The sequence below is a fragment of the Jaculus jaculus genome, chromosome 4 (genome assembly GCF_020740685.1).
Source record: "Jaculus jaculus isolate mJacJac1 chromosome 4, mJacJac1.mat.Y.cur, whole genome shotgun sequence".
NCBI classification, from domain to species: Eukaryota; Metazoa; Chordata; class Mammalia; order Rodentia; family Dipodidae; genus Jaculus; species Jaculus jaculus.
In genome coordinates this window covers 77,243,579-77,269,894 of record NC_059105.1, presented here as the reverse complement: position 1 = coordinate 77,269,894, position 26,316 = coordinate 77,243,579, and the positions used below count along the sequence as shown (strand labels likewise).

General features: G+C 35.5%; 2 protein-coding genes across 7 annotated transcripts in view; one reads left to right on the top strand and one right to left on the bottom strand.

Moving 5' to 3' along the window:
• Window positions 1-13,898, top strand: part of Gca (grancalcin) — a 33,936-nt gene extending 20,038 nt beyond the window's left edge. For both annotated transcript variants that reach the window (XM_045146696.1, XM_004651894.3), the window contains 5 exons: window positions 3,398-3,441; window positions 3,703-3,850; window positions 12,343-12,456; window positions 12,771-12,829; window positions 13,710-13,898. In XM_045146696.1, the coding sequence (XP_045002631.1) occupies window positions 3,398-3,441; window positions 3,703-3,850; window positions 12,343-12,456; window positions 12,771-12,829; window positions 13,710-13,736 (392 nt within the window). In that variant the 3' untranslated portion in view covers window positions 13,737-13,898. The remainder of the gene's footprint in view (window positions 1-3,397; window positions 3,442-3,702; window positions 3,851-12,342; window positions 12,457-12,770; window positions 12,830-13,709) is intronic.
• Window positions 13,899-25,330: 11,432 nt separating this feature from the next.
• Window positions 25,331-26,316, bottom strand: part of Kcnh7 (potassium voltage-gated channel subfamily H member 7) — a 461,887-nt gene continuing 460,901 nt past the window's right edge. For all 5 annotated transcript variants that reach the window (XM_045147424.1, XM_045147428.1, XM_045147426.1 and 2 more), the window contains one exon: window positions 25,331-26,195. In XM_045147424.1, the coding sequence (XP_045003359.1) occupies window positions 25,929-26,195 (267 nt within the window). In that variant the 3' untranslated portion in view covers window positions 25,331-25,928. The remainder of the gene's footprint in view (window positions 26,196-26,316) is intronic.

The following is a 26,316-nucleotide window of genomic DNA, read 5'->3' as shown; positions in this document are numbered from 1 at the left end:
TGCTATGAACATTGGGAGTTGTTTGTTTGGGTGTGGAATTCTAGGCTTCAAATCATTTTCATACAGAATTTTAAAGGTATTTCTTCATGCAGAAGGGAGTATTCCAGCTAGACAGAGGCAAGAAGGGGACTGGGGCTTTAACTGCTGTCCTAGACTCTGAGTTGTGCCTAGTATCCTACCATCTTGATACGGCTCCAGAGAATGAAACTCCAGATTCTGCTGGGGTTAAAGTAGGTTTGATCACTGTCTAACTAATAGAGTCAGGGAGAATATCACGCTTTTAAGTGCTACGAAGATATTCACACAGCTCTGTTTCTGTCCCCACATTCAGGCACATGTTCAGAGATACTGCCTGTTCTCAGACATATGGAGTCTTCTCCAAGCTAACTAGGTTGTGTCTCAGTTTTTCTACTTATGAGTAAACATTAAGTAATTCACATTCCTTGACTTTCTTACTTGCAGAATCTTCTTCTGTCTGTTGTTTCCTCTCTCATCCTCCTTTTCTTTAAAAATTTATAACTTTCTGCTGGGCATGATGGCACATGCCTTTAATCTCAGCACTTCAGAGGCAGAGGTAGGATTGTCGTAAGTTCTAGGCCACCCTGCGACTCCATAGTGAATTCCCGGCCAGCCTAGGCTAGAGTGAGGCCCTACCTCGAAAAACCAAAACAGAAAAATAAAAGAATTTATAACTTTCAAAAATCAGTTTATCACCCTTTCTAATAAGTTATATTGGAGGAAGTGATAGCTCAACTTTGAAAAAAATCTCTCTCTCCACTCTGTCAAACATATTACATATGTTTATGCCTAATCCTATTCTGAAATTTAAGATGTGATTTTCATTTGTTGATTTAGTTGTTGACATTTATTCCATTTAAATTCTCCCACTTCATGAATATGGGCCAAGTTAAGTTGGCAAAAAGATAGACTGCCACTTCAAAAGCTTCTCATGTAACTTTCTCAACCCTCAATATTTTGTGTATGGAGGAATGTCAGATGCCAGTCCTTGGACTCATCTATTATTATTATTATTTTTTTCCTTTTTTGTTTTATTTTATTTGTTTCTTTGAGAGCAACAGATAGACGGGGAGCATGAGGGAGAGAGAGAGCTAGAGAGACAGAGAGAGAATGGGTGTGCCTCCAGCCACTGCAAATGAAACTCCAGATCCATGCACCATCTTGTGTATCTGGCTTACGTGGGTCCTGGGGAATTGAGCCTTGAACCAAGGTCCTTAGGCTTCACAGGCAAGCGCTTAACCACTAAACCATCTCTCCAGCCGCACATCTATTATTTTTATGAACTTGAAACTATCTCTGAGTTTTTTATTTGTAAAGTTGGGGCTATTTTATGTTTGACATGTTTGTATGAAATCATGTCAACAATGTGAAGGTTCATCTTCATTGTCAACTTGACTGGATTTGTGATCACCTGAGAGACACATCTCTGGATGTGTCTATAAGGATGCACCATAGGGGATTAACTGAGGATGGAAGACCTACTCTGAATGTGAGGGACACCAACTATGGGCTTGGGACTGAGACTGAATGAAAGAGAAAAGGGAGACACATGAGTACTGGTAGCATTCCTCCCCCACTTCCTGATTGCAGACTCAGTCTGACTGGCTGCCTTATGCTGCATGCTTTCCCTGCTATGAGAGATGTGATTCCTCAAGCTGTGAGTCAGACCTTCCCTTTCTTAACTCACTTTGGTCTGGTATTATGTCACAACAATGATACAAGTAACTAATAATATGCTCAGACTATATGACTCATGATTACTCATTGAGTTATCACTCTGAAAATACTATAACCAACATCCCTTGCATTGACTTCATATGAAACATTTCAAGAAAAGCAGCTATTTTAATTGGCAATGTGTTTTATAACTTTCAAAATATTTTTATTGATTTATTTGTATGTGAGAGAGAAAAGATGAAAGGGAGAAAGAGATTATGGGCATGCCATGGCCTCTTGCCACTACAAATAAACTCCACATGCATATGCCACTTTATGCATCTTGCTTTATGTGAGTAATGGCGAACTGAACTTGTGCTGGTGGCAGTCTTTGTATGCAAGTGCCTTTAACCAGTGAGCAGTCACCCCAGCCCCTGTTTTATAACTTTTACAGTGACTTTGGAATTTAGCTCATATAATTTTATTTTTAAATATTTCAAAATGAGGCTGAGATAAGGGCACAGTTGGTAAAGTGCTTGCTACACAAGTAGGGAAACCTGAGTTCAGATCCCTAGAGATTTCTCAAGACTTGCAGTTAGTATGGTTGAATTCTGAATAGGCAACTGTCAGCTCCAGTGAGAGACTCTGTCTTGAAAAATAATAGGGAGAAAACCAGTTGAGGAAGACACCAGTTTTGACCTCTGGCTTCTATATGTATATTTACACACTTGCTGTCCCACACATTACACACACACATACAAAATTTCAAAATATAAATAAGAACCCAAAATAAAATAAATTTAATAATTGTTAATTCTCTCATTCATATCAAGCTGAACATAAGGACTTGGAAGTTTGACTGAACTGTACTAACATATCTTCTTGCTGAGATAAACTAGCTGAATATACTTATGATAAAATTTAAAAACATTGAAGTGTTAGTGGCCTCATTGAGTACTGTAACTATGAAAATAGTGTTTCTAATAACCTATTACTTTAAGAAAACATGTGTTGCTTTTTTTCTTCCTTCTTTTCCCCAAGACAAATGTTGCTGAAGTTCAGATACTCATTGTTTTCTTGTTTCTTTCTTTCTCTATTGCATTAAGCCACCAAATGATTTAACTTCTTCCAGTATGATCTCACTTTTAAGTCTATTCTCTGCAAACTAAATTTCATAAAATGGAATGTTTTACTTTTTTTTTTTTTCTGCTTCTTAAAGTGCCTTAGTGATATTCGTTGGTCTGAACTCTAGGGTGGTATTGAAGAAGGCTCTGAATTTCATTGTCCTTATGGGTCACTCCCTCACACGATCTTACCTTCTTGATGTTTTATGATTTCTAACTAAATGTCAAACTTCCACTTAAATCAACCCCTTGTTACTGATGATAGGAAGTTTGAAACCCTCTATTGCTATAGGCCTGAGGCAAAGCCAAGTACTTTAAACACCTCTAACAACACATCTGCTACAGTAATTTCCAGTTTTTTTTAATTGTCATTGCTATTTAATTACCTTACTGCCCCAAGTAAGTATGAGTAGTTTGAAGACAGTGATATTTTTGTCTTTTTTTTAACCATGAATGTTTAACATTCAATAAAAATTTGTTGCTTATGATAATTTAATATTGTTGGAAAATTTAATTGTTATACAAGTGATGATTAACTTAATTTTACATGGATATACTTGAGAAGGGTCTAACATTGAAATATCACATGTATTTTACAGCCTTCAGTTTGGAAACCTGTAGAATTATGATTGCCATGTTGGATGTATCCTTGAGTAAATATGGAAAATATGAGAATATAGTTATTGCTTTCTGAATATTAAATCAACCATTAATTATAAATGCCCATAAACTAGTAGCACTACTTTTATAAGATTCTGTTTGAAATTTGAACAAAAATATATTCATATGCTAGACTAGGTTAACACTTAAGACACATACTTAAGTTCAGTTTATTGATAAGGAGTTCTAAGTCAGGTGAATTCTCCCTGCTTCTAAAACTTATTTTTGTTAATGAAACTGTTAGCGAGATTTCACAGGAAAAATGGGATTCAATGAATTCAGGGAGCTGTGGGCAGCTCTTAATGCCTGGAAACAGAACTTTGTGGCTGTTGACCAAGACTGCAGTGGCACCGTAGAGCACCATGAGCTGAGTCAAGCCATTGCTGAGATGGGTAAGAATGTCAAGCTCGTTGAAATCTAGAGGTGCCATCTTTGCATTTTAATCTAGTGAATTGTAATTTCTTCAATTAGCTATAATAAAGGGATATATTTTCCCATTAGCATTTTCCTTAGCTTAGTTTAAAGATTGTAATCGAATGTTGGTCAAAGACTTCATAACAATAATTGTTGTTACTATTATTTGTTTGTGTATATTTAGGTGTAAAGCATTGAATTCTTGGCTTTCAATATATACTTTGCCACTTGCCAAATACCCAGTTCAATTATTTTAACTAAAAGTTCTCGCAAGGCAGTCTTTTATGTATGCATTCATCCTGAATTTCCTAACTATGTTTAAACTATATCTTTAGTTGGTAGTGTTTACAGTCTGCCTTCTATTCTTTTGTAGTTTGGTGAAATGTTTAACCATTAAAGGCTTATCTCAGTCAAACACAAGTCATTTGTTTCACATTTATTCATATATATTGAAAATTGAAAGACAAAAATACTTCCAAATGGGAAGATTTTATTTTAGAATGCTTTAAAAGAATGCAGCTTTATTTTCATTGCACCTCTCACAGGCAATGGTTGTTGGTTTACTTTTAAAAGTGGCAATATGCATTCATGCTTAATTTGCTTACAGATAATGCAGTTTTAATTACTTTTCTTAATTATTTTACCCTTATAATTTATTTATGCTTATTTATGGGCAAAATAAATTTTGTGTAAATTAAATTTTTAAACATTTAAAATAATATTGGAGATTAATGTACATGGACTAATCTCAAATTACTAATGTCAAAGATCAAGATACTGGGCTACAGAGATGGCTTAGCAGTTAAGTTTGGGCTTGTCTGAAAACTCTAATGACTTGGGTTTTATTTTCCAGTACCTATGGAAAGCCAGATGCACTGGATGACACATGTATCTGGTATTTTTTAGTTGAGGCTGGAGGCCCTAGAACACCTTTTCTGCCTGTCTTTCTGTTCTCTCTGTTTGCAATAAATATTAAAAAGTACTTTTAACAAAAGGGAAAGTGCAGGGGGGGAGGTATTACCATGGGATATTTTTTATAATTATGGAAAATGTTAATAAAAATTGTGAAAATAAAAAAAAAAGATAAATAAAAAGAAAAAAATACAAAATTTTTTTTTAAAAAAGTGCTTTTAAGGACTTCTAGCCAAGATGGTGACCACCTAGCTGTGCTGCAAATCCCAGGGAGAGAAAGGCAAGACATTAAGGGTTTTCTGGGTCTTCTTGTCAGTGGGAGGGCACAGAGGGGAGGAAAACAGGGAATCGCAGATCCCCTGGTGGGCTGGTAGCTCACCCCCCCCCCACCAAATAGCCCCTTGCCTGTTGCCGCTGCTGCCATTCTCTGATCACATGGCAATCGTGTGCCGATTGCATGCCAATTGATCTCTGCGTGTGGAAGCTTAAACTGCTCTGCACACTCGCCCACCTTATTACTCCTGCCACTGCACGTTCAGCGAGCCCAGTTCCACAGCAACTGCCACACAAGCCCAGACTGTGTCTCTCACTTGTGCTAGCTCAGGTGCCATCCCCTACCTGTCTGCCCTGCTGGCCATCTTCCATTGTCCTATGGCGGGGCAGCGCATACTGTTTCCAAGTCCCAGTGTTCCCAGCCAGAGTTTGGGCTGCTTCAGTGCTTGGTACCTCAGTCCCCCTCCAAGCTCTAACGTAGGCAGCTTTGGCACTTTACTGCTTGAGAATTCAGGCAACTTTGGCGTCCCTGTCAGGCAGTAGATAAGCGGCTTTGGCAAGTGGGAGCCAAAGCCTAGGCTGCTTCACAACTGCCCCAGGCTGCCTCAGATTCCCATTGTGCTAGAGCCCAGGCTGATCCACCCACCTATGTGCCCATACACTGTCATGGGCAGACCACAGCGCAAAAGAAATAACATGAAACATCAAATGCAAGAAAATCCAATTAGATCACCCAGTCCTACAATGAATACATCTAACCAAAACATAGAAGAGTCATTAGGATCAGAACATCAAATTGAAGCTATGAGCAATGAAACCCTGACCAACATACTGGTGGAACTTGCAAGAAAGCAACAAAGGACTGATAATCTTGTGGATGCTACCATCACTAAGCTAGAACAAATTAATAAGAAATTAGAAGGAGTTAAAAGAGAGTTAAGAGTTTTGAGGGAGAGTGAAAAAGAAGACCTTAAAAACCAGCTGGCCATACTAAATGAAGACATAAAGAAATGCAAGGATGAATTCTAAGAGTCATCAAGAAAATCAGAAAATGATGTGAAAAGGGAGCTTGACAGAGGGATGGAAATGATACATAGAAAAGTAGTAGAAAATGCAAACTTAGTTGAATAAGTCCAAAACTCTCTAGAAGCTCTCAAGAATAGAGTTAGCAAAGTGGAGGATAGAAACTGTGATCTGGAAGACAAGATGGAAAAAAACAGTTTGAGAGTTCAAAAATTTCAGGAAGTTCAAAAGTTCCTGTGAACAGAACATGAGGGAATTCTGGGATACACTTAAACATCCTAATATCAGAATCATTGGAATACAAGAAGGAGAAGAATTTCAGACCAAAGGCATGTAGAGCTTATTTAACAAAATAATTGAAGAAAACTTCCCCAGTCTCTTAAAAGAAAGGCCCATCAAGATACAGTAAGCCAACAGAACTCCAAACAGACTGGACCAAAGGAGAAACTCTCCCAAGACATAATAGCATTAAGACTCTAAACATTGACACCAAAGAGAAAATCATGAAAGCAGCTAGGAAAAACAGCACACCACTTTCAATGGTAACCCCATCAGAATTACTTCAGACTTCTCAATGGAAACCCTGAAAGCTAGAAGGGCCTGGAAAAAAACACCCCAAAGTCTAAGAACCTATGGCTTCCAACCCAAACTACTCTACCCAGCAAAAGTATCCCTCATAATAGATGGTGAAAGAAAAACTTTCCATGACAAAACTCAGCTTTACAATTATATGAACACAAAACCAAACCTACAGAAAGTATTTCAGGAAATTCTCCACAGAAAAGAAACAAATTATCAAACTCAAATGCCTACAAGTAGTAGATCACAATAACCAAACTCAGATTAGGCACAAAAAACTTCAAAGTCCATGAAACACCAACACACATCTACCATCACAATATGGCAGGGATCAAATCAAATCTCACAGTCGTTACCCTAAATATTAATGACCTTAATTCACCCATCAAGAGACACAAGCTAAAAGGATGGATCAAAAAATTAGACCCCTCAATCTCTTGCCTTCAAGAAACCCACCTCACCACTGAAGACACACACCTCCTCAGGGTGAAAGGGTGGAAAACAATATTCCAAGCAAATAGGAATAAGAAACCAGCAGGTGTAGCTATATTAATATTGGATAAAATAGACTTAAAACCAAAAATAATCAAAAAAGACAAAGAAGGCCACATCCTACTTATCAAGGGAATGATCCATCAAGAGGACAGTACAATCATAAATCTGTATGCACCAAACACAGGGACACCACAGTTCATAAAACAAAACCTACTTGACAATAAAACAGAAATAACCACCAACACCATTATAGCTGGAGACTTCAATACACTATTATCAGTAATAGATCATCCAAACAGAAACTAAACAGGGAGGTAAAAGAGCTCGACAAAACCATAGATCACTTAGACCTAATGGACATCTACAGAACTTTCCATCCCAAATCCACAGACTACACATTATTAGCAGCCCATGGAACATTCTCTAAAATAGACCATATACTGGGCCACAAAGACTGCCTCCACATATTTAGGAAAATTGACATAATTCCCTGCATGATATCAGATCACAATGCTATATTGGTAGAAATCAACAACAAAAGACCCACCAAGAATCCCAATGGCACCTGGAAACTGAACAGCCCACTTTTAAACAATAAATGGATAGTGGATGAAATAAAAAATGAAATTGCAAAATACCTGGAATTGAATGACAATGAGAACACATCTGTAGCAGACACATCCAGGTTCACTTAGCTGAACTTTCAGACCAGGCACAGTTATGGAGGAAGGGATTTATTGACGCTTACAGGTCCAGGGGAAGCTCCATAATGGCAGAAGAAGCTGGCCTTCCTTCACAGGACCAAGCAGAGGGAGAGAAGCACAAACCTAAAAGCCCTAGCACACTTCAGGAACTCTAGCTAGGCACACTTTGCATATCTTTAGATTGAAATCTGAAACCCACCACCACACCTTAAGAATCACCCAGTGACATTGCCTCCAGCCAGGTAGCCAGCAGATGCAAACTACAAGAAATAAAGAACTGAATATACTGGGGGCCATATATCCAAACCACCACAACATCATGCCAAAACTTATGGGACACAATGAAGGCAGTACTCAGTGTAAAATTCATAGTACTCAATGCCTTCATAAAAAAGACAGAAAGATCACAAATCAATAACCTAACCATCCACCTAAAGGCACTGGAAAAAACAAGAAAAATCCAACCCAAAGAGCTCCAGAAGGAAAGAAATAATTAAAATCAGAGCAGAAATTAATGAAGGAAACAATTAAGACAATTGACAAAACAAAGAGCTGGTTCTTTGAAACAATAAACAAGATTGACAGACCCCTGGCCAATTTGATCAAGCAAAAAAAGGAGAAGCTTTAAATAACAAAATTCAAACAGAAAAAAGGAGAGATCCCAAAAGACATAAGTGAAATTGGGAGAATCATCAGGACTTATTTCAAAAACATCTACTCCACAAAAGTGGATAATGTGGAGGAGAGGGATAAATTCCTGGATGGATACCATCTATCAAAGCTAAACTCAGAGCAGATTAATCACCTCAATGAACCCATCACACTCATGGAGATTGAAAAAGTAATAAAACCCTCCCCAAAAAGAAGAGTCCAGGACCAGATGGCTTCTCAGCTGAATTCTATCAAACATTCATGGAAGAACTCAAACCAATCTTTGTTTCTCAAATTGTGCCACACACTTGAAGAACACAGAAAGCTACCCAACTCCTTTTATGAAGCTAGTATCACCCTAACTCCTAAACCAGGCAGAGATGCCACAAGAAAAGAAAACTATGGGCCTATTTCCCTAATGAACTTAGATGCAAAGATCCTGAACAAAATACTCACAAACCAAGTCCAACAACACATCAAAAGCATTATCCATTTTGACCAAGTGGGATTCATCCCAGGAACACAGGGCTGGTTCAATATATGGAAATCTGTCAATGTAATACACCACATAAACAACATAAAAACCACATGATCATTTCGATAGATGCAGAAAAGGCCTTTGACAAGATACAACATAACTTCATGATCAAAACATTGGAGAGAATTGGCATGGTTGGTTCATATCTTAACATAATAAAGGCAATATACAAAACTCCGAAGGCCCAAATAATACTTAATGGAGAGAGACTGCAGGAATTCCCATTAAGATCAGGAACAAGATAGGGTTGTTCTCTCTCACCTCTGCTTTTCAATATAGTTCTGGAAGTCCTAACTCAAGCAATAAGACAGGAGAAGGAAATGAAAGGGATACAGTTTGGAAAGGAAGAAGTTAAGTTAGCTCTATTCACTGATTACATGTAGCCAGAAGGTGCTACATGGGCAACTGGGGGAAATGACCCAATGTCTGTCCAAGCAACTCATGTTCTAACCTATTTAGCAGCAAATAACATGTTGTGATGCCCACACAAGTGCATTAGTGGCAAACAGCCATGGTGGGGAACCAACTGCTCTTGATTTGGCTAACTGATCCCCTCAGTGGTACAGGACCCATAGCTGGAGCTGGGAAACAAGTCAGAACCATATCCAAACATAAGCCCATTCTCCAATATCAAGCTACCATCAATCATGGGCTACAAGAGGGCCTACACCTATTAAACTCTTTATTAAAAAAGTAAGTGCTATCTCATTTCTCCTGGTGCTAACTTACTTTCTGTTGGAGAATCTGCTTCTCTTTCAGATAGATGCAGATCCTAAGGAGAGAGCTACCCCATCATACCTCAAAAGGGCCCTGGCTGAAACTAAGGAAAATTGGTAAACAAGCAAGGTGCTGTTTGCCTGATGAACTAGATTCCAGCACAAGGGGAAGGAGACCAACACAGAGAAAAATCAACTTCTACCAAATCAGACAGACAGAGCCTCAGAGGCCCCCAACACGTTATCACTGATGCAGACCAAAAATGAAACCAACATGGCTCAGGGAAATTTTTTGGAAGAGGGGGTGGAAAGAATGTCAGAGCCACATGTTGGGTCATGATATGCAGAAACATTCATTGTACCAATAACTGGGCTAACTCCACAATGCATGACCCATATACCTCATCATGAGGGGCCAGTGGGGAGGGGGTAGGTCACGGATGAACCTAATAATGGTACCAAACTGCCTGTGTTTGCTGAATACAAAACTAATAAATAAAAAAGAGAAAATAAAAAGTACTTTTAAAACAGATGGAAGTACTGATATTTTTCTTTGTTGTAAAATAGACATTTTATTTTATTAGTTTTATTAGCAATGTCTTGATCATATAAACCTGTACAAGTGAATTACTGAGCCTTAATACCTAATAGGTAGATTAAAATTCATCTTTAATTCAGCATGGTGTTGAAAAAATATATGTATGTGTGTGTAAAAAAAAATATATATATATATATACATATATATATATATTTGTAAAAATACAGAAAAAAATTTTAAAAAAACCTAAAGAGTTCAAATAGGCATCTGAGGGTAAGATGGGAGTTATTCTTTATTACTCAAAATTTAATACCTTCAAAATATTTTTAGAAAATCATTAGTTATTTTGCCAAAATATTTTGGGAAAGTTTTAGGAGAGTTATCACCACATCCAGATCATAATTCACAATGTGAAATGTAATGTAAATTTTCATATAATTAGGTTACTTGTGGGTTTTGTTACTTCTTCCAGTCAATTATATTTCCATGAAGCAAGTTTCCTGGGAGGATGATTATATGTTTAATTCATTATATATATATATACACACACATACCCACACACATACATATGTGTGCATATTTATATGTACATATATATTTGTTTAGTGTTGGGTATTGAACCTAGAGTCTGATGCATGTTAGGCAGATGTTCTGTCCTCAGCTCTCTGGGTTATATTTTATTATATCTACAGGTGATTTTTTTCCCTCTGCCATTGATTTTGCCTGTAACCAGATTATTGTCAGTTTTATAAATTTAGTAATCAACTACATGTTGACTGTAATATCATTGTCCTTAGTAAAGTGTACACATTTCATTGAATTTATAGGACCATACTAGGGCACAGCAAATAGAATATATTGATTTATATTTCCATATTTTTCTATTTTTGTTTTTTTATTTTAGAAAGAGAGGGAGAGAGAGAGAGGGAGAGAGTGAGTGTGTTAGCCTGCCAGGGTTTTCAGCCACTGAAATTGAACTCCAGATGCTTGTGCCACCTGGTGGGCATTGTGACTTTGTGCTCGTCTCACCTTTGTGTGTCTGGCTAATGTGGGATCTGCAGGGTAGAACAAGGGTCCTTAGGCTTCACAGGCAAGCAAGCACCTTGATTGCTAAGCCATCTCTCCAGCCCTGTATTTTCATTTTTAATTTAACTCTTTTAAAGCTTTACTTATTATGTATATATTCACATATAATAAAAGAGTGATATATGTGTAGAATTTGAAACTCACTAAACATACAACAATGACACACTCAGAAATGTTGGTGGCAATGAGAATTGATGAAGGAGCTAATGAATTAATAAATACGTGTGAAAGAGACAAAAATTTTAAAAAATGACATTTTCCCATGTTTCACTTTAGGTACCATAATTGATTTTCTGATTTCATTTAGCTTTAAATAAACAAACTTTCAATCAGAAATTCATGACTGAATGATAGCAAAGTTCAGCAATAATGTTTGCTCTCATGTTTAAGAACTACCTAAATCCATAGTTGAAATACTGAAGTGTTAAAAAGTTACCAAATATCTAATATATATTTTCAGAAGTAACATATATATTGAATGCACAAGAACATAATTATTTTCTTTCTTTAGGTCTGGTTTTGTTGCAAAGTAGAATTGTGTCTTTTCATATTTTTATTTATTTATTTGACAGAGAAAGAGAAAGAGGGGGATGGGGAGGGAGAGAATGGGCATGCCAGGACCTGAAGCCACTGCAAACAAGCTCTAGACACATGTGCATCCTTGTGCATCTGGCTAGTATGGGTCCTGGGGAGTCAAACTTCGGTCCTTTGGCTTTGCAGGCAAACGCCTTAATTGCCGTGGCATCCCTCCAGCCCAGAATTGTGTCTTTTATGTACTATTCACCAGTGTTAATAGCAAAGATTTTGTTTTAATTTTAACATTAATTTCATTCCTAGTATATGTTGTATTGGAATCATAAAGTTAATGTATTTCATGACTTAATTAATAAGGTAATGTTGCAGTATTTTTATAGTACTTAGTTTTAGAAGTTTTAATTTCCCTTCTTCTTTTCAGGTTATAGGTTGAGTCCTCAAACATTAGCTGCTATTGTGAATCGTTACAGCAAGAATGGCAGAATTTTCTTTGATGACTATGTTGCTTGCTGTGTGAAGCTTCGGGCATTGACAGGTAGTTGGTTCAATGTTATGTGCTTATTTTTCCCTGAATAGTGCTTGTGTTTCTTTTTATAAATCTATAATACTTTCCCCTCTATCCACTATGAAATCTAATCAGTCCTAAGACTATAAAATATGAATAATTGCAACTACAGAAATATTGCGATAGTTAAATTTTAGAAAGTTTTCTTAAATGTTTCCTAGAATATTAAAATACATATGTCTTAAATGAGTAGTACATTATCAATCTTTCTACATGAAAATACTAGCTGTGGGAAATTATGGATTTTCTAGTACAATTCTAAAATGTGACTTTGTTCTTTAAAGATTTCTTTAGGAGGAGAGACTACTTGCAACAGGGATTTGTGAATTTCATATATGAGGATGTGAGTAATTATATATAGTGTACTGGGTTCTTGCTTATAATAAATTTCAATGAACCATGGTGCAAATACTGGAAATAACATATTTATAGGTAACATTATTTTCTATGTTTAACTAATATAAATATATTTCAGTGTTGGTACAATACCAATTTTACTTTATAAAATATAAATATGGCCTAAATTTTATTTAATCATTTTATTAGAGAGAGAGAGAGAGAGAGAGAGAGAGAGAGAGAGAGAGAGAATTGGCATGCCAGGGCCTCCAGCTACTGATATCGAACTCCAGACATGTGCACCATCTTGTGCACATGTGTGACATTGCACCCTTCTTTCACCTTGTGCATCTGGCTTACCTGGACCTGGAGAGTCAAACATGAGTCCTTAGGCTTCACTGGAAAATACCTTAACCACTAAGCCAGTTCACTTTTCACATCATTTTAATGGTTTAAAATACTTTCATTTTCATAAAGGATTTTTCATTTGTGACTACCTTTTTTTTTTTTAAACAGATAGGATATTTTAATCAGGACACATTGTGAAGCTGTTTATTTTTCATCATGCGGTTATGTGAACCCAATTCCAGGTGTTTTTTTTTTTTTTAAACTGAAGCTACAGGAAGTGGTATTTTATAGAAAGTGATGTTTTATACATTTTAGTTTTGTTTTATTATATGTATTGGTAGAAGTTATAATTTGGTTTTATTATATTTATTGGTGGAAGTTATGAGATTAACAATACTCTATCAGTATATATTGGCTTGAATTATAAACCTTAAAAACAAAGCTTTATTTCTGATGGAATAGTTTTATGGAATGTAGTTAATTAATAATGGGTGGAAAACTTTTTGTTGTAGCTGGGTAATAATTTTGCTTATTGTTAGTTTTTGCAGGGCACTATGACAATTTGAATGCTGGGAATTCGAAAGCTGGAGAAAATACTGTGAGGCCTTTTTCTTGATCAGAAAACTGGACTACTGAAAATTAAAAGTCTTGGATATTTTTCATATTCATACCTGTCATAACTCTTTCTTTTCTGTGTTTTCCAATTTAAAGCATACTTCAGAGCCATACATGAAATGTGTTTTTACTTGGGATGAACTACTATCTTGGGAAACATTATCACTGTAGATATGTGCTTGGTGCCATGCAATATGGTTATGGAACAAATGTCAATACTTCTTATCTTTAATTTTTTTTTTTTACATTTTACCTTACATATAATATAACACCTTCTATTCTCTCACCTCCTTGCCCTGGCCCCTGCCACTTTGGTGGTCTTCTCCTTTGGGGTCATGATGTCCATTGTGGCGCATGATGACCTCAGTCAGTTCTTGTGCGGACGAAGGGGACTGTGTCTCAGGGTATTCCTACCCACTCTGTGGCTCTTACAGTCTTCCCACCGTCTCTTCCACAACATTCCCTGAGGCATGGCTGGCTTGTTGGCAGTCTGATTTAGTGTTGCTTCCTCTGTAGCCTCTAGATTTTGGCTTTAATAAAATTCTAGAGGAATATATTTACATGATAGACTTATGAGAAGCCAAATGACAAAGTTCTAGGTAAATTATTTTTACTTATCTAAAGGTTACAAATTATATTTTTACTGTTATAGTTGTAGGAGTTTGAGAACCAGATAGAAGATGTCGGGATTCTCCCTTGACATAAGTTCCTCTCTACTCACATTATTAGAGAATGTTATGGGCTTTGCCTGTGAATAAGAACTTTCTAGTTCCTAGAAATCTATCTCAATTTGAGTCTAATGAAATTAGATATATATTTTATATCCATATGTATATTAAGTATATATTTATATACTAATTTAATTTATATCATATAATTGATTTAATTTAAATATATATTTAATATATTTTACTGTCCTCTGAGTATGAATTTTATATATAAAGTTTAGCCTAGTTTTGTGAGACAGGATCTTACTATGTAGCTCAGGCTGGCCACAAACTTGTAATCTTCCTGCTTCAGCCACCTAAGCATTCAGGTGCCAGGTGTGTATCCCTGTGCCCAATCTAAAAATTTCAAAATATAGTTTCTGTGTCTGCATTCTGTTTCATTAGTGAAGACAGAGTTAAACCAAGATAGTACTGTTATGTATTGACATAAAGTTAAAAACTTCAAGTTGGTCAGCCAGTGTGCTTGACTGCTTAGAAATTCTACATGTGGCCTGTTAGGCAGCATTGGCTAGTGGCTTAGATTTTGCTTTGTTTGTAAAGCACAGAAGCCTTCAGAACTGTGTTTCTGGGCAGTTTGTGCAGAGATGGCCAAGCAGTCCACAGATTCTTCCCACATAAGCCCTCGGCTAGAAGGTGTCACAGCTAATTTAATTCCTCACTTGGCAAGCACCCAACTGAAGATGAAACAAGCCACCTATTTTCTTATACATTAGCTGTCTTCTAGCTGAAAATAAATACAGAGAATTGGGGAATAGCTGGTTATAAAAATTAATATAGAGTCTTAAAAATAAAACCATATTTCATAGGGCAAAACATATAATTTTTGATAGAAGAAACCTTTTATAAATATGTAGAATTATAATCAGCTTTGAAAACTCCCAGATAGGCGGTAATGTGTAATTGCTTTGAAATAGATAACTCTGGATAACTTGATGGTGAATTTACTTGGTCAGTTTTATAACATTGGCTTAATAAACAATCTCCATACATGTTGCCCTCTATTGTTTTTATGGGGATATATTTTATAATGTGAGAATATATAACCGAACCATAAAATGTGCAGAATCTAACTAAAAGTATTATAGGAAAAACCAGCCACATAGTATAACATACTATGTTGAATAACAGTGGTACTATGATGAAGCAATTGTTAATCTTGCTGGGTAATAGATTGTCAATGATACATTATTACAAATCTAACACACACAATATTAGTTCCCTAATTCTTGTTTTAAAAAGAAATTCATCAGAGTTGAGGAGATGGCTCAGTAGTTAAAGTGCTTCCCTGCAAAGCCTAAGGACCTGAGTTCAGTTCTCCAGTGCCAACATAAAACCAGATGCACAAGGTGGCACATGCATCTGGAGTTTGTTTGCAGTGGCCAGAGGCCCTGGCATACCCATTCTCTTTCTCTAGCTGCCTCTTTCTCTCACTCTCTCTCAAATAAATAAATAATTTTTTTTTAAAGATGCTCCTATGAACATTTGTGGTAGATCTCTGAAGGAGTTTCCATGTCCAAACACACTTGCAATTCTCCAGGGAGTTTAAAACCATACACCAGCCTATCAGCACTTACTACTTGTAAAAAAACATATTGTTTGACCAAAACCTATTTGACAATAGATCCCATTTTTCTGGTGATGGTTAAGTTCCACCCTGACCTTATAATTTCATTATAAGGTAATTATTTGGCACTTGTGTCAAATGAACACTTTAAAATACATTAGGCATGGAAAATATTTTACTGAAATTTTCATACTGAAGTCCAATGTATTTTTTTGATGCTTTTAGAATAATTATTGTAAATGAGTATCATTTGTTATGGTATGGATTAAATAATTTTATGATGAACACAATTGCAATATGCAGATTGTTTGATAGTTTGTTCTGGCCAACTCCCCACTTTTCTTAGGATGACAAGTTATTGAATAATGTACACTTTTAATGTATAAGTGCTTTTATTTATACAGTAAACATGTTTCCATGTCATTTTCAGAATTTTTTAATAAACATTCAAATAACTTGCTGTAAAGATTTGTATCATACAAAATTTGTTACATATATACTATTATGAGATGCTTCAGTTCAAACAACAGTGCATTGCTTCCGCTATAATCTAAAAGATTGCCAAATGATTACATGTAAGGTATTGCACTTCTATTCTGAGTGGCAGTTTACACATTTTAAATTACATCAAGGGGAAATCAATACTATGAGAATCTTAATTTGGTCCACTTTAAATATAATTTTAAGGACTGTGCTCATTAACTTAAGCATGCATCCAGAAAAAAAGTAACAAATATGTATTCAAGTTATATATTTATTTCCAGAAAAGACATCTACCTTAGAAGAAAGTAGAATTTATTATGGTACTTTAGAATCTGTGCAATTAAAAAAATAATAAAATCTATATGTGATATTTCTTTAATTAAAATATACAAATCAAGTTCATTTGTAACCTTATGGCATTACTCATTGGACAAACAAAATGAATAATATTTGTATGAAATGTACTTTTCTGTGTCTTTTGTATTTAACAAACTCAAGTGATATAGTTTTTCTTTTGAAAGTTTTCTGTGAAATTGATGGAAGTATATCTGTTAATTCTGAAAATTAAATTTTTTGAGCAGAATCCGAGACTTCTTTCAGGTTAGCATATTCTTTCTCTTAAACTGTACTCACAACCATGGGTGTTTTATAACTTTGGAACTTGAGATAATTGGTACCATTTGTTTGTTTGAATGTAGTAATTTCCTTAGTGAATTAATCTCTCTCAAACACATGCACAATGCTAAGGTATCACCTAACATATGCTGAGTGTATCCATAATATTAGATGATACAAAGAAAATGGTTAGACCTACTATTATAATAATTGTTGACAACCTTTTAAATGGTACTGGTCAGATAATCTGTTCTAGAATAATATCAAATAACATCATTTATGTCCAAATATTTTTTTTATTTTAAAAATTCTGCTATTGAGACTACTGAAAATAAAACAACTTCCTAGAAAATGTTTGGGAAACAGAAAATACTTCTGACCCACACTACTTGTTGCATCATCTGAATGCTAGGAAATCTGTGCTTTTAAGCCCTTTGTGCCATGTTTCTGTCTACCTATATTTAGACATGTTTTGAATAGCATACTAAAAGAATCATGAATTTAATCTTTCCTTATCCAAATAGTCTGGAAATATGCAGTCCAAGGTATTATTGTGAGACCATTCAAAACTCAGGCTTGCTTCTGTCCATCTAGTATACAGTAAGTAGATAGACATAGCAGTGCTTCAGTACCACTTCAGCATGACACACAGTTGAGGATGTACAGAGTCCTTGCCTATGAGTCACGATTTCAGGTGTTCCCTTTCAGCAATACCAGGAGATGGTGGCTATTTGGAAATCTTACCAAAACTAAGAAGAACAGGCCTAGATCATCATTTAATAGACATGTAGACCAGGAATGAGTTCCCTATTCTGATACATTGTGAAGAGAGGAGATTAGAACCTTTTCTCTTAAGCATAAAACATAAATAGGTTCAGATGCATGCATAGTTATTTGCATTTTATCGACTGTGTTATTGATTTAGTGCTTTATTTTTTCATGATTCATCAAATTCCAAAGAATAACCCAAACTGTGCTAGTGTGACTGTGCTAGAAATATGGTAAAGACTCATGTTCTTTTGAAAAGTATAGGCTATTTAAAAATGACCTTTGAATTTAATGAACTTGTAGTTCATGTTTAGTTTCTCACAGCTATGTAAATTCAAGACCCAAATATTTTTGAGGCAGGGTCTCACTAGCCCAGGCTGACCTAGAATTCACTCTGTAGTCCCAAGCTGGCCTTGAACTCATTGCTAACCTCCTACCTCTGCTTCCTGAGTGCTAGGATTACAGGTGTGTGCCATCACACTTGGCTCATGATGGAAACTTTTAAAGTATTTTTCCTTCTATAATTAGATTCTTAGATTTTTATTATCAGCTTCACTTACAGTAGATATAATATTTTCTGCTATCTGTATTTGCTTTGGTTTTACATGTATGACAGGGGAATATTCTCTTAGTTTCTAAAAGCTTAAAGATGAAGGGTGGATAACCTTAGCCACTAAATAGATTGTACTGCCCATAACTTAATACATGCCACATAACCAAAAAATTTTGTTGAAAAGTTTCTTTGAAGATACTTTGATCATTTTAAAAACAATAGAAAAGCAACTAGGGGAGAATAAGGGAATGAAACTTAACAGAAAAGCAAATAATATATAGAAATTTTCATTCTTAAGAAATGAATTAACTTTTCATTATAAAATAAGTTATTGTTATATAAGTTAAAACCTGTTTTTCCAATGGAAATTTTAAGTAAGCAATAAATGTTTTAGCCAAGTACTACTGATTTGAGGGACAGTAAGTAAATTGATTTAAGTTTCTTTGAGTTCAGACTTTAATGCTTTTGACCTCTCAGCTCAGCTTGTGGTGACTTACTGGAACTAAGTAAAATGCAGCACTGTTGTGGTTAGGTAATGTAATGAAGTGCCTCAGCACCACCGTGCCTATATTTAGTACTGTCTCTAGTAAGATGTTGGAAAGAGTTGGCTTCTCAAGTAGAAGTGTCCTAGCTAGCTAATGAGATTTACTTTCTTTTTCCCCAAAATATTTTCTTTTACAAATTATTGAATTTTTCATGTATAAATAGATCAGAAATGATATGTTTCACTCTTAAATTGTGTGTGTATGTATGTATACTATATTTTCAATACAGCTTGTGTACTTCTTTCAGCTACCAAAAATTTGCAACCATTTTACATGAAATTTACATTTTTCATATATACAGTTATTTTCAGGTTATTGCAAAACTAGTTGTGCAAGTAGATTACACTGTCAATACTACATACCAATCTTTGAAGAAAATATTTGCTAAAAAATAAATATTTCTGCACGGAATATTTTCAAAACATCATGATTCCATGCTACATTATGTGCATAAAGACTACAAAATAGTGTGTGGTTTTGGTAGGTTGTTTCATTTCCTTTAAAGCATCCCACAACTTATCATGATGTGAGTGCATTTCTTTATATCAGATGACTGACGTTTTCAAGTGATCGCACACATTCTTTTTCAAAATACATTATTCGTTTACTGACAAACCTAATGTATAACATTTTCTCTTCAAAATTATTAAATGAAAATTCCAGTTATCAATAAGCAATGCGCCTTTTCTCAAAAATCAGGAGGATTCTAGGAGATGTTAGGGATTCTTAAGTATTTTCATTGTATTTCTTTGACATTTGGAAGAAAGGTGTCATGGCATTTTTAGGCGATTCTAAACCAATGGGCATTTGAAGATTCTGAATGGAGGATCCAATAATATAAATGATCCTTTAATTTTACTCCTAAATAAGGATATTGAAAGTGGGTAGGATATTTTTATGAACATAAACACTTAATATATATACACAAATGAAAACAGGGACAGTAAAAATGTTACAGTTCTGAGCATTCAGATGTGAGAATATTAAGATATACTCAAGAGAAGGTGCAAAGAATATTGGTTGAAATATGCTACTTTAAAACTACAGGCATATCAAATTATTTCACATCTTTTAAAATGCAAGTTAACTAATGGAAGTACATGATGTGAGTATAATTTAGGAATTTATCTAAGTTTGATTGGTTTTAAAAACAACCATGTTGATGTGGCCACTTCTTAAAATATTATATTGGGAGAATTTCTGTAATAACTTTTGCTGCTTATATTGGACTTTTTATTATGACCATCCAAAACAATGGCATTGTCCACTTGCATATATAGTTTGTATACATTGCACTTCTATAACTTCTAATATTAACAGGGAGAGTATGGTAGTTTTAAATAACTTCTAGCTAGTCATCCACTTAAGCCTTGTGGTTACTTCTTTTCATGCTCTCAGTTTCTAATAATTCATATATCCTATGTTTTTTTCTGTATTGGACATTAAAATAAAGTATATTTTTACCACAAGAGACTGTAAGTGTGGTACTTCAAAAGTCCCACTGCCCAATACTTAATAAAGCATGTAGAATGTACCTGTTTAGTTACTTAATGCCACAAGAGAATAGCTGTGAATGAAAACATGTAGGACACGTGGGAGAGAGGGGTAGAAATTGTATGCCTAGAAAGCAGCTACAGTGTGAATGTGTAATTTTATGGATGCTGGCCATCAGCAATATTTGGCAACTGCTGGGTTGCACATGCAGAGGAGGCAGCCTCAGTGTGTTAGATCTTTGGGAAGTATGTGAAAATCATGCTCTGGGTTTCTGTTACTGGGGTGAATATTCAGTGGAGGAAAGAGCAGTACAAATTTTCGGGTAGGGCTACTGCACTGCCACCAGAATGTCACACTCTGTTATAATGCAGGCTTGCTCTGTACTATGATCACGGGTTACATACCACTTCTACATGGACATGTCCAAGGAGCCTCACCACAGTGAGATATTTCAGAAATTACTCCCATTTTTATAGTTTGGACCCTAGGGCTCACTGAGGGCTTATTTTTAAAGCAAAGTAGAGAAGGCAGGATTGCATTCAGTTTTATCGCACTGAGTCTCTTGCCATTTCCAACTTCTTGCCTGAGAACTTAAGTGGTTTAAGGTCTGTATACTTGTGCAGTGAGGGAGTGAGTGAGGGGTCTAGGTTCCAGCAAAGAACCCTCACAACTGTGAAATTGCCTTTTATGTTTACCTGGAAATGGTATTTCCTTTCCAAGTTATATTGTGTAAATATATTTTCAAATATCTATCTAGGAATCTTTCCATATCCAAGGAGGCCTCTTCAGTGCAGCGTCCTTTATAGAATACATTCCAATAATTCTGAACTTGACAGGTCACTTTGACATAACTGATGGTTGACATCAATTCAGAACAGGAACAGATATATTTTAAAAATGAAATTCTTAATCTTATCATTATTATAAATAGTACTACTACTATCAAGCTATAAATGTATAGGTGCAAAATACAATTAAGGGAGATAATAATAGCTACACTTGAGATTTTTCTGAATTAAAAAATTGTTAGTTTTGGAAACAGCCACTGAGTTGGTGGCATAGCTTTTGTGCATAGCAGAATTGTAGAAAATTATTTGTCTGGTTGTTTTTGGTGTCATGTTGTTTCTGGACAAGAAACAAAGATTCAAATACTTCTTGAGCACTTACTTTGTGCCAGGCACTTTTTGACATTTTGTTTCCATTGTTTTCCTCAAAATTTAGTGAAGCAGATACCTCATGTTTTTTCTTTCTTTGTTTTTTCCAGATCCATACAAGATTCAGGGATGCTAATTTAATTTCTTCAGGGTCATACAGCATATCAGTGAAAGAGCTGTGGTTCAGATTGAGTTGGGATGGTTGTGGAGCTTTGGCTTGCTCTTAGCATTCATGAAATCAAGCTTTTAGTGTGCATAAAGATCATGTAGAAGAGTGCTTATGCTTACTGCTGAGCAGCCTCACAGGGCCTGGTGTAGTAGATTTGGACAAGACCACGGCACTGCATTTCTATGTCTCAAGTGATGCTAGTACTCAAGGACCACACCTTTCTGACTCTTGTCCACATCCTCCAATCTCCCAACTGCCTCTTTGAACTCACAATGATAAACCCATTTGTGTTACTGCAAAAATGTGATTAGAAATTTAGTAACATTTTGAAATATTGATCTATAAAATTTTTCACTTGCAATAAATCTACTTGTATGTATTGATTTGGCTTGTATAAACCCTTGAGTAAACAATGTAAAGCCTTTCCTACATTAAATGATAAAGCAGTTAAAGTTACTATTCATTTCCAACAACTGATTGATTGAACTGCTTTTTTTTTCCCTAACCACTAAAAACAGTCTGTGAAAGCATGTTGTTATTAGTAATTACTCTTGTAAATATACTGATGAGTTAATAAAATTTATCCTTGGCTACCACTGTATATGATAGAATTTTGAGAATAGTATTTGGAAAAGAACATTTTCCTTACAGGCATTTTGGAACCTATATAAAAGCTGGAACTCTAAAAGGGCTTTGTAAGCAATTGTGATATAAACACTTTAATCCTGACTCCCAGTGTCACTGTTCTGACTTAACTTTACATATCTCTAACTAGAAGGATAAAATGCTTAATTCTGATGGCCAGATGGCCACTCCATTATAACAGAATTAAAAGATTATGCTGTTCCAAATTGGCCCCCTGCTTTCCCATGTTGTTATAGCTATTAAATTAAAAATCTTATGAAAAATTACTTCCATGTTGTTTTTCTTTTTATTCTGGGTTTTCTCATCAGCTAATTAAGGTGTAGGACTCCTCTCTGGATTCTAGTGATGTGTGTCAGCTCTCTGTCCAGCAATTAATAGTAGCAGGAAAACATCTAATTCAAATTCACTTCAGATGAAAGATCACATCACATTTAGGCCATAAGACTAGGTAACTTTATATTTAGGTGCAAAGCCAAAGGTATTAATTATATCAGAGATTTTAGTTACCATGAGGGAAGGAAGAAGCTACACTGCTCTTCTGATGGCCTACTGCAGTTAGACCTGGCCTTGAACAGGATCCTAAAATGGAAGTGTTAGATTGCTTTTGTTGCAGTTGATGGGCTTTAAAAGCAGCTGTTTGGCTGGGGACAGGGGTTGTGTTTGCACATCAAGATAATTGCTTTGATTAAATCATCTGACATTTCTGCCTATTCTCTTTCTTTAAATTGTTCAGGCTGTTTTAAAACTACTGTGGTGTAGAAAATGAAAGATCATTCATGATCTTAACTCGGAGACTGAAGACTTTAATAGCAAGCAACTATTTTATGTCAAAAAATTAAGAAAAGGGACTGATGTTCTGTGAGAATTTAAGCTGGGTGCTTGTTCACCATTTCCATATGCTCATGTTTTATAGAGAAGTCTAAATAGAGGCAATAGAAGGGAGGATGAACTTGATGCACATATAACGAATGTTGCAGCTGAAGCATTCACTAATCAGAGAGTCAATCTCCATGCCTCACCTGCCAAATTCTCCCTACAAACCAGGAATCTCTACTGAATTTACTCCAAATGTTCATGGAGCTTAGATGGACAGTCCTCAGGAAATTTGTTACAGCTGCAGAAATGTGCCCCAATATGGAAATAACATTCCAAAATATATCTCTGAATCAAAGTTTACCATTTCGTGATTCTCCCCTGCCACATGCACATCAAATGTTTGTGGGATGATGGATTGAAGGGTGCATTTGATCTCTAAGTTTGTATCTGTGCACCGTCAAAACAGTTTGGTAAGCCCAGTTTAATTATACTTGTGTTGACATGATGGTACTCAATCTTATTATTTCCGTTAAATTAAGTAGGCATTAAAAACGCTCATGTTTACAGACTTTCTCCCATACAAATTAGTAAATTCTGTGACAGCTTAAAAATATATAGGGAACAATTTAAGGTCACTTTTAAAACATTTTACATAGTAAAATAGTTTTCTGCAAGCTTGAATAAATTGTGTTTTAAATTGATGGATTAGTGTCAAATATGAAGGAAAATCAATAGATTATGTTTTATCTGGAAGAGACAGATACTAAAAATTTTAAATACAGGTGCGATATTTCTCTAGTGCTATATGAAAACAGAATTAGTCAAGAACTAAGAAGTCAACAAGCTTTATAAAATTTTGTTCAGAATAAAACAATGTAATAGGCTAGTCTACAATAACTTAAAGTTTTTTGTGTTAAAGAAGTTTATAACTGACCAATCAAAAGTGTAAATAAACTCATATATTTTTCTGTATGGATTATATAGAACTCTTTTCCATCTCTCTGGCCCCTAAACAGTATCTGTCAGTTAAAGATAATAGAATGTACTCTTCTACTGTATGTCTACTATTTGAAGTCACTGTCATCAGTTCATTTCATACATAAAAGACTCTCAAGCTTCAAGTAGCATAGGTAATTAAATAACAAAACAGAAAAAAAAATTTAATGCTGGTGTGTGCATTTCCTTTCTAGGTGTGTAAATGCATAATAGTTTATTTACAGCTGGGGATAAAAAGCAGTGAACATCCTGTGCTTGATAGAAGATAGTTTAACCAAGACAAATCCCCTGAAATTTCACATTTTTAAAACAATGTATGTGAACTGTTTTGGTTAAACTGGATTGTGGTCATATATGAATCCAGTGGAAGTGGTGGATAGCTATATGTGTTGGTCACATGTTAGCAATTCTGAAGGACCACTCCCCCGACACACACACACACAAAACTTTAAGGAAAAGTACCAGTGTAAGATACTGTAGATGGTTTGTGAATGCAGCTACTACAGAGTTTTAATAAAGACACCTTTCATTCTCGTGACTGTTTTCTCATGTAATGATTGTTTAGCTGAAGACAGAAAGCTCAAGGGAAGCTTTCTGCCTTCTCAATCTGTCCAAAGCAGGGCAGAAATTCACCAAGATAGGTCTTTTCTAGTCTCCTCCTACTTTCCTGCCTAAAAGCTGAATGTATACCCTCCTTTGCAACAGACAGATTGCTTATCAGCTCAGAAACTGCAGCTCAGAGAATCTGGGAACAGACTTCACTGCTTCCCACAGTTTTCTCACCTTTGGAAGCTGGGTCCTATTTCCTCTTTGTCCTATCACTTCTCTAAAGTGTGTTGCTCTTGCTGAAGATCTTATATAAGTTGGGACACCAAGCCAGTGTGCCTTGAGTTACTCTGGAAACCTTACATGGGATTCCTCCCTTATGATCTGCAGCATACTCATTAATAAATTTGCTTTATTTTCTCCTTGGATCTGCCTTTTGTATATAGAGTTCTGTCCCACTCCAGATTTATGTTGGAGGAAAAAATTCATTTTAACTCTTTCCTATTTTTGGAGGTAACTCCTTTTGCTGTCTGAGATTTAAAACTCAAAACTTTTCATCTTTTTTTTTCTCATTATGGAGAAACAAAGATAATGAGCTATCTATATCTGTTCATAAAAGTGACTAATTCCTCTTTGTCCCCCTTGAATTCCCAAAAGTCAAGGTTCATCTAAATTGTATCCATGAACACTGTTATCCCTTGGTTTCTAATTTGCTTGGAAGGCATTTTCATAATGAAGTACTGGTTCAGTGAAAGCAGTGAGCAGGGCATCTCCATGCAAGAGAAACTGGAGTTTCTTAGCATGCATATGATTTAAAAAACAAAAATAAAAAATAACATGCCATGAGATGCTGGCCGTCTTAACATTTGGAACCAAATGCTTATGGATATTTACATCCTAACTGCACAACTTTACCTTACAAGCTTCAATTTAGGAAAATATACAGTACTTTTGCATATAATGGTACCTTGTGAGCCCCTGAGTCAAGTAAAGAGGATTTAAATACAAAAAGGAAAACAGCCATTAAAAGCACTTACGTTGCATGTGGAATAAATAGTACAAAATGATCATTTCCCTGGAAGACCAGGGTCAGAAACATGCCTGTGAAGACCCAACATTCCTACAGTGCTTAGGGAAGAGTCTGGCAAAGATGGGTGCCTGATGGGATGCAGGTATGTTTTCCTTTGCCGCAGGTGGAGCTCCAAAGAGACGTCCCTATCTTGTTTTAGAAGTGAAGTCAAGTTGTCTTCTGAAGCTGTGTTCAGATGCATTCTGCTTGAGAGAGATTCTTTGGATTTAAGTTTAGATTTTTCAAGGTCTAGGAATTCTGGACACTGGTAGAAAAAGAAAAGAAGCCATAGTTTTATAATGTACCCTAATGGCCAACTAAAATTGCACTCATGCCACTTAAAATGTGTCTTCTCTCCCCACTCATCTTAATTTGATTTGAAATTA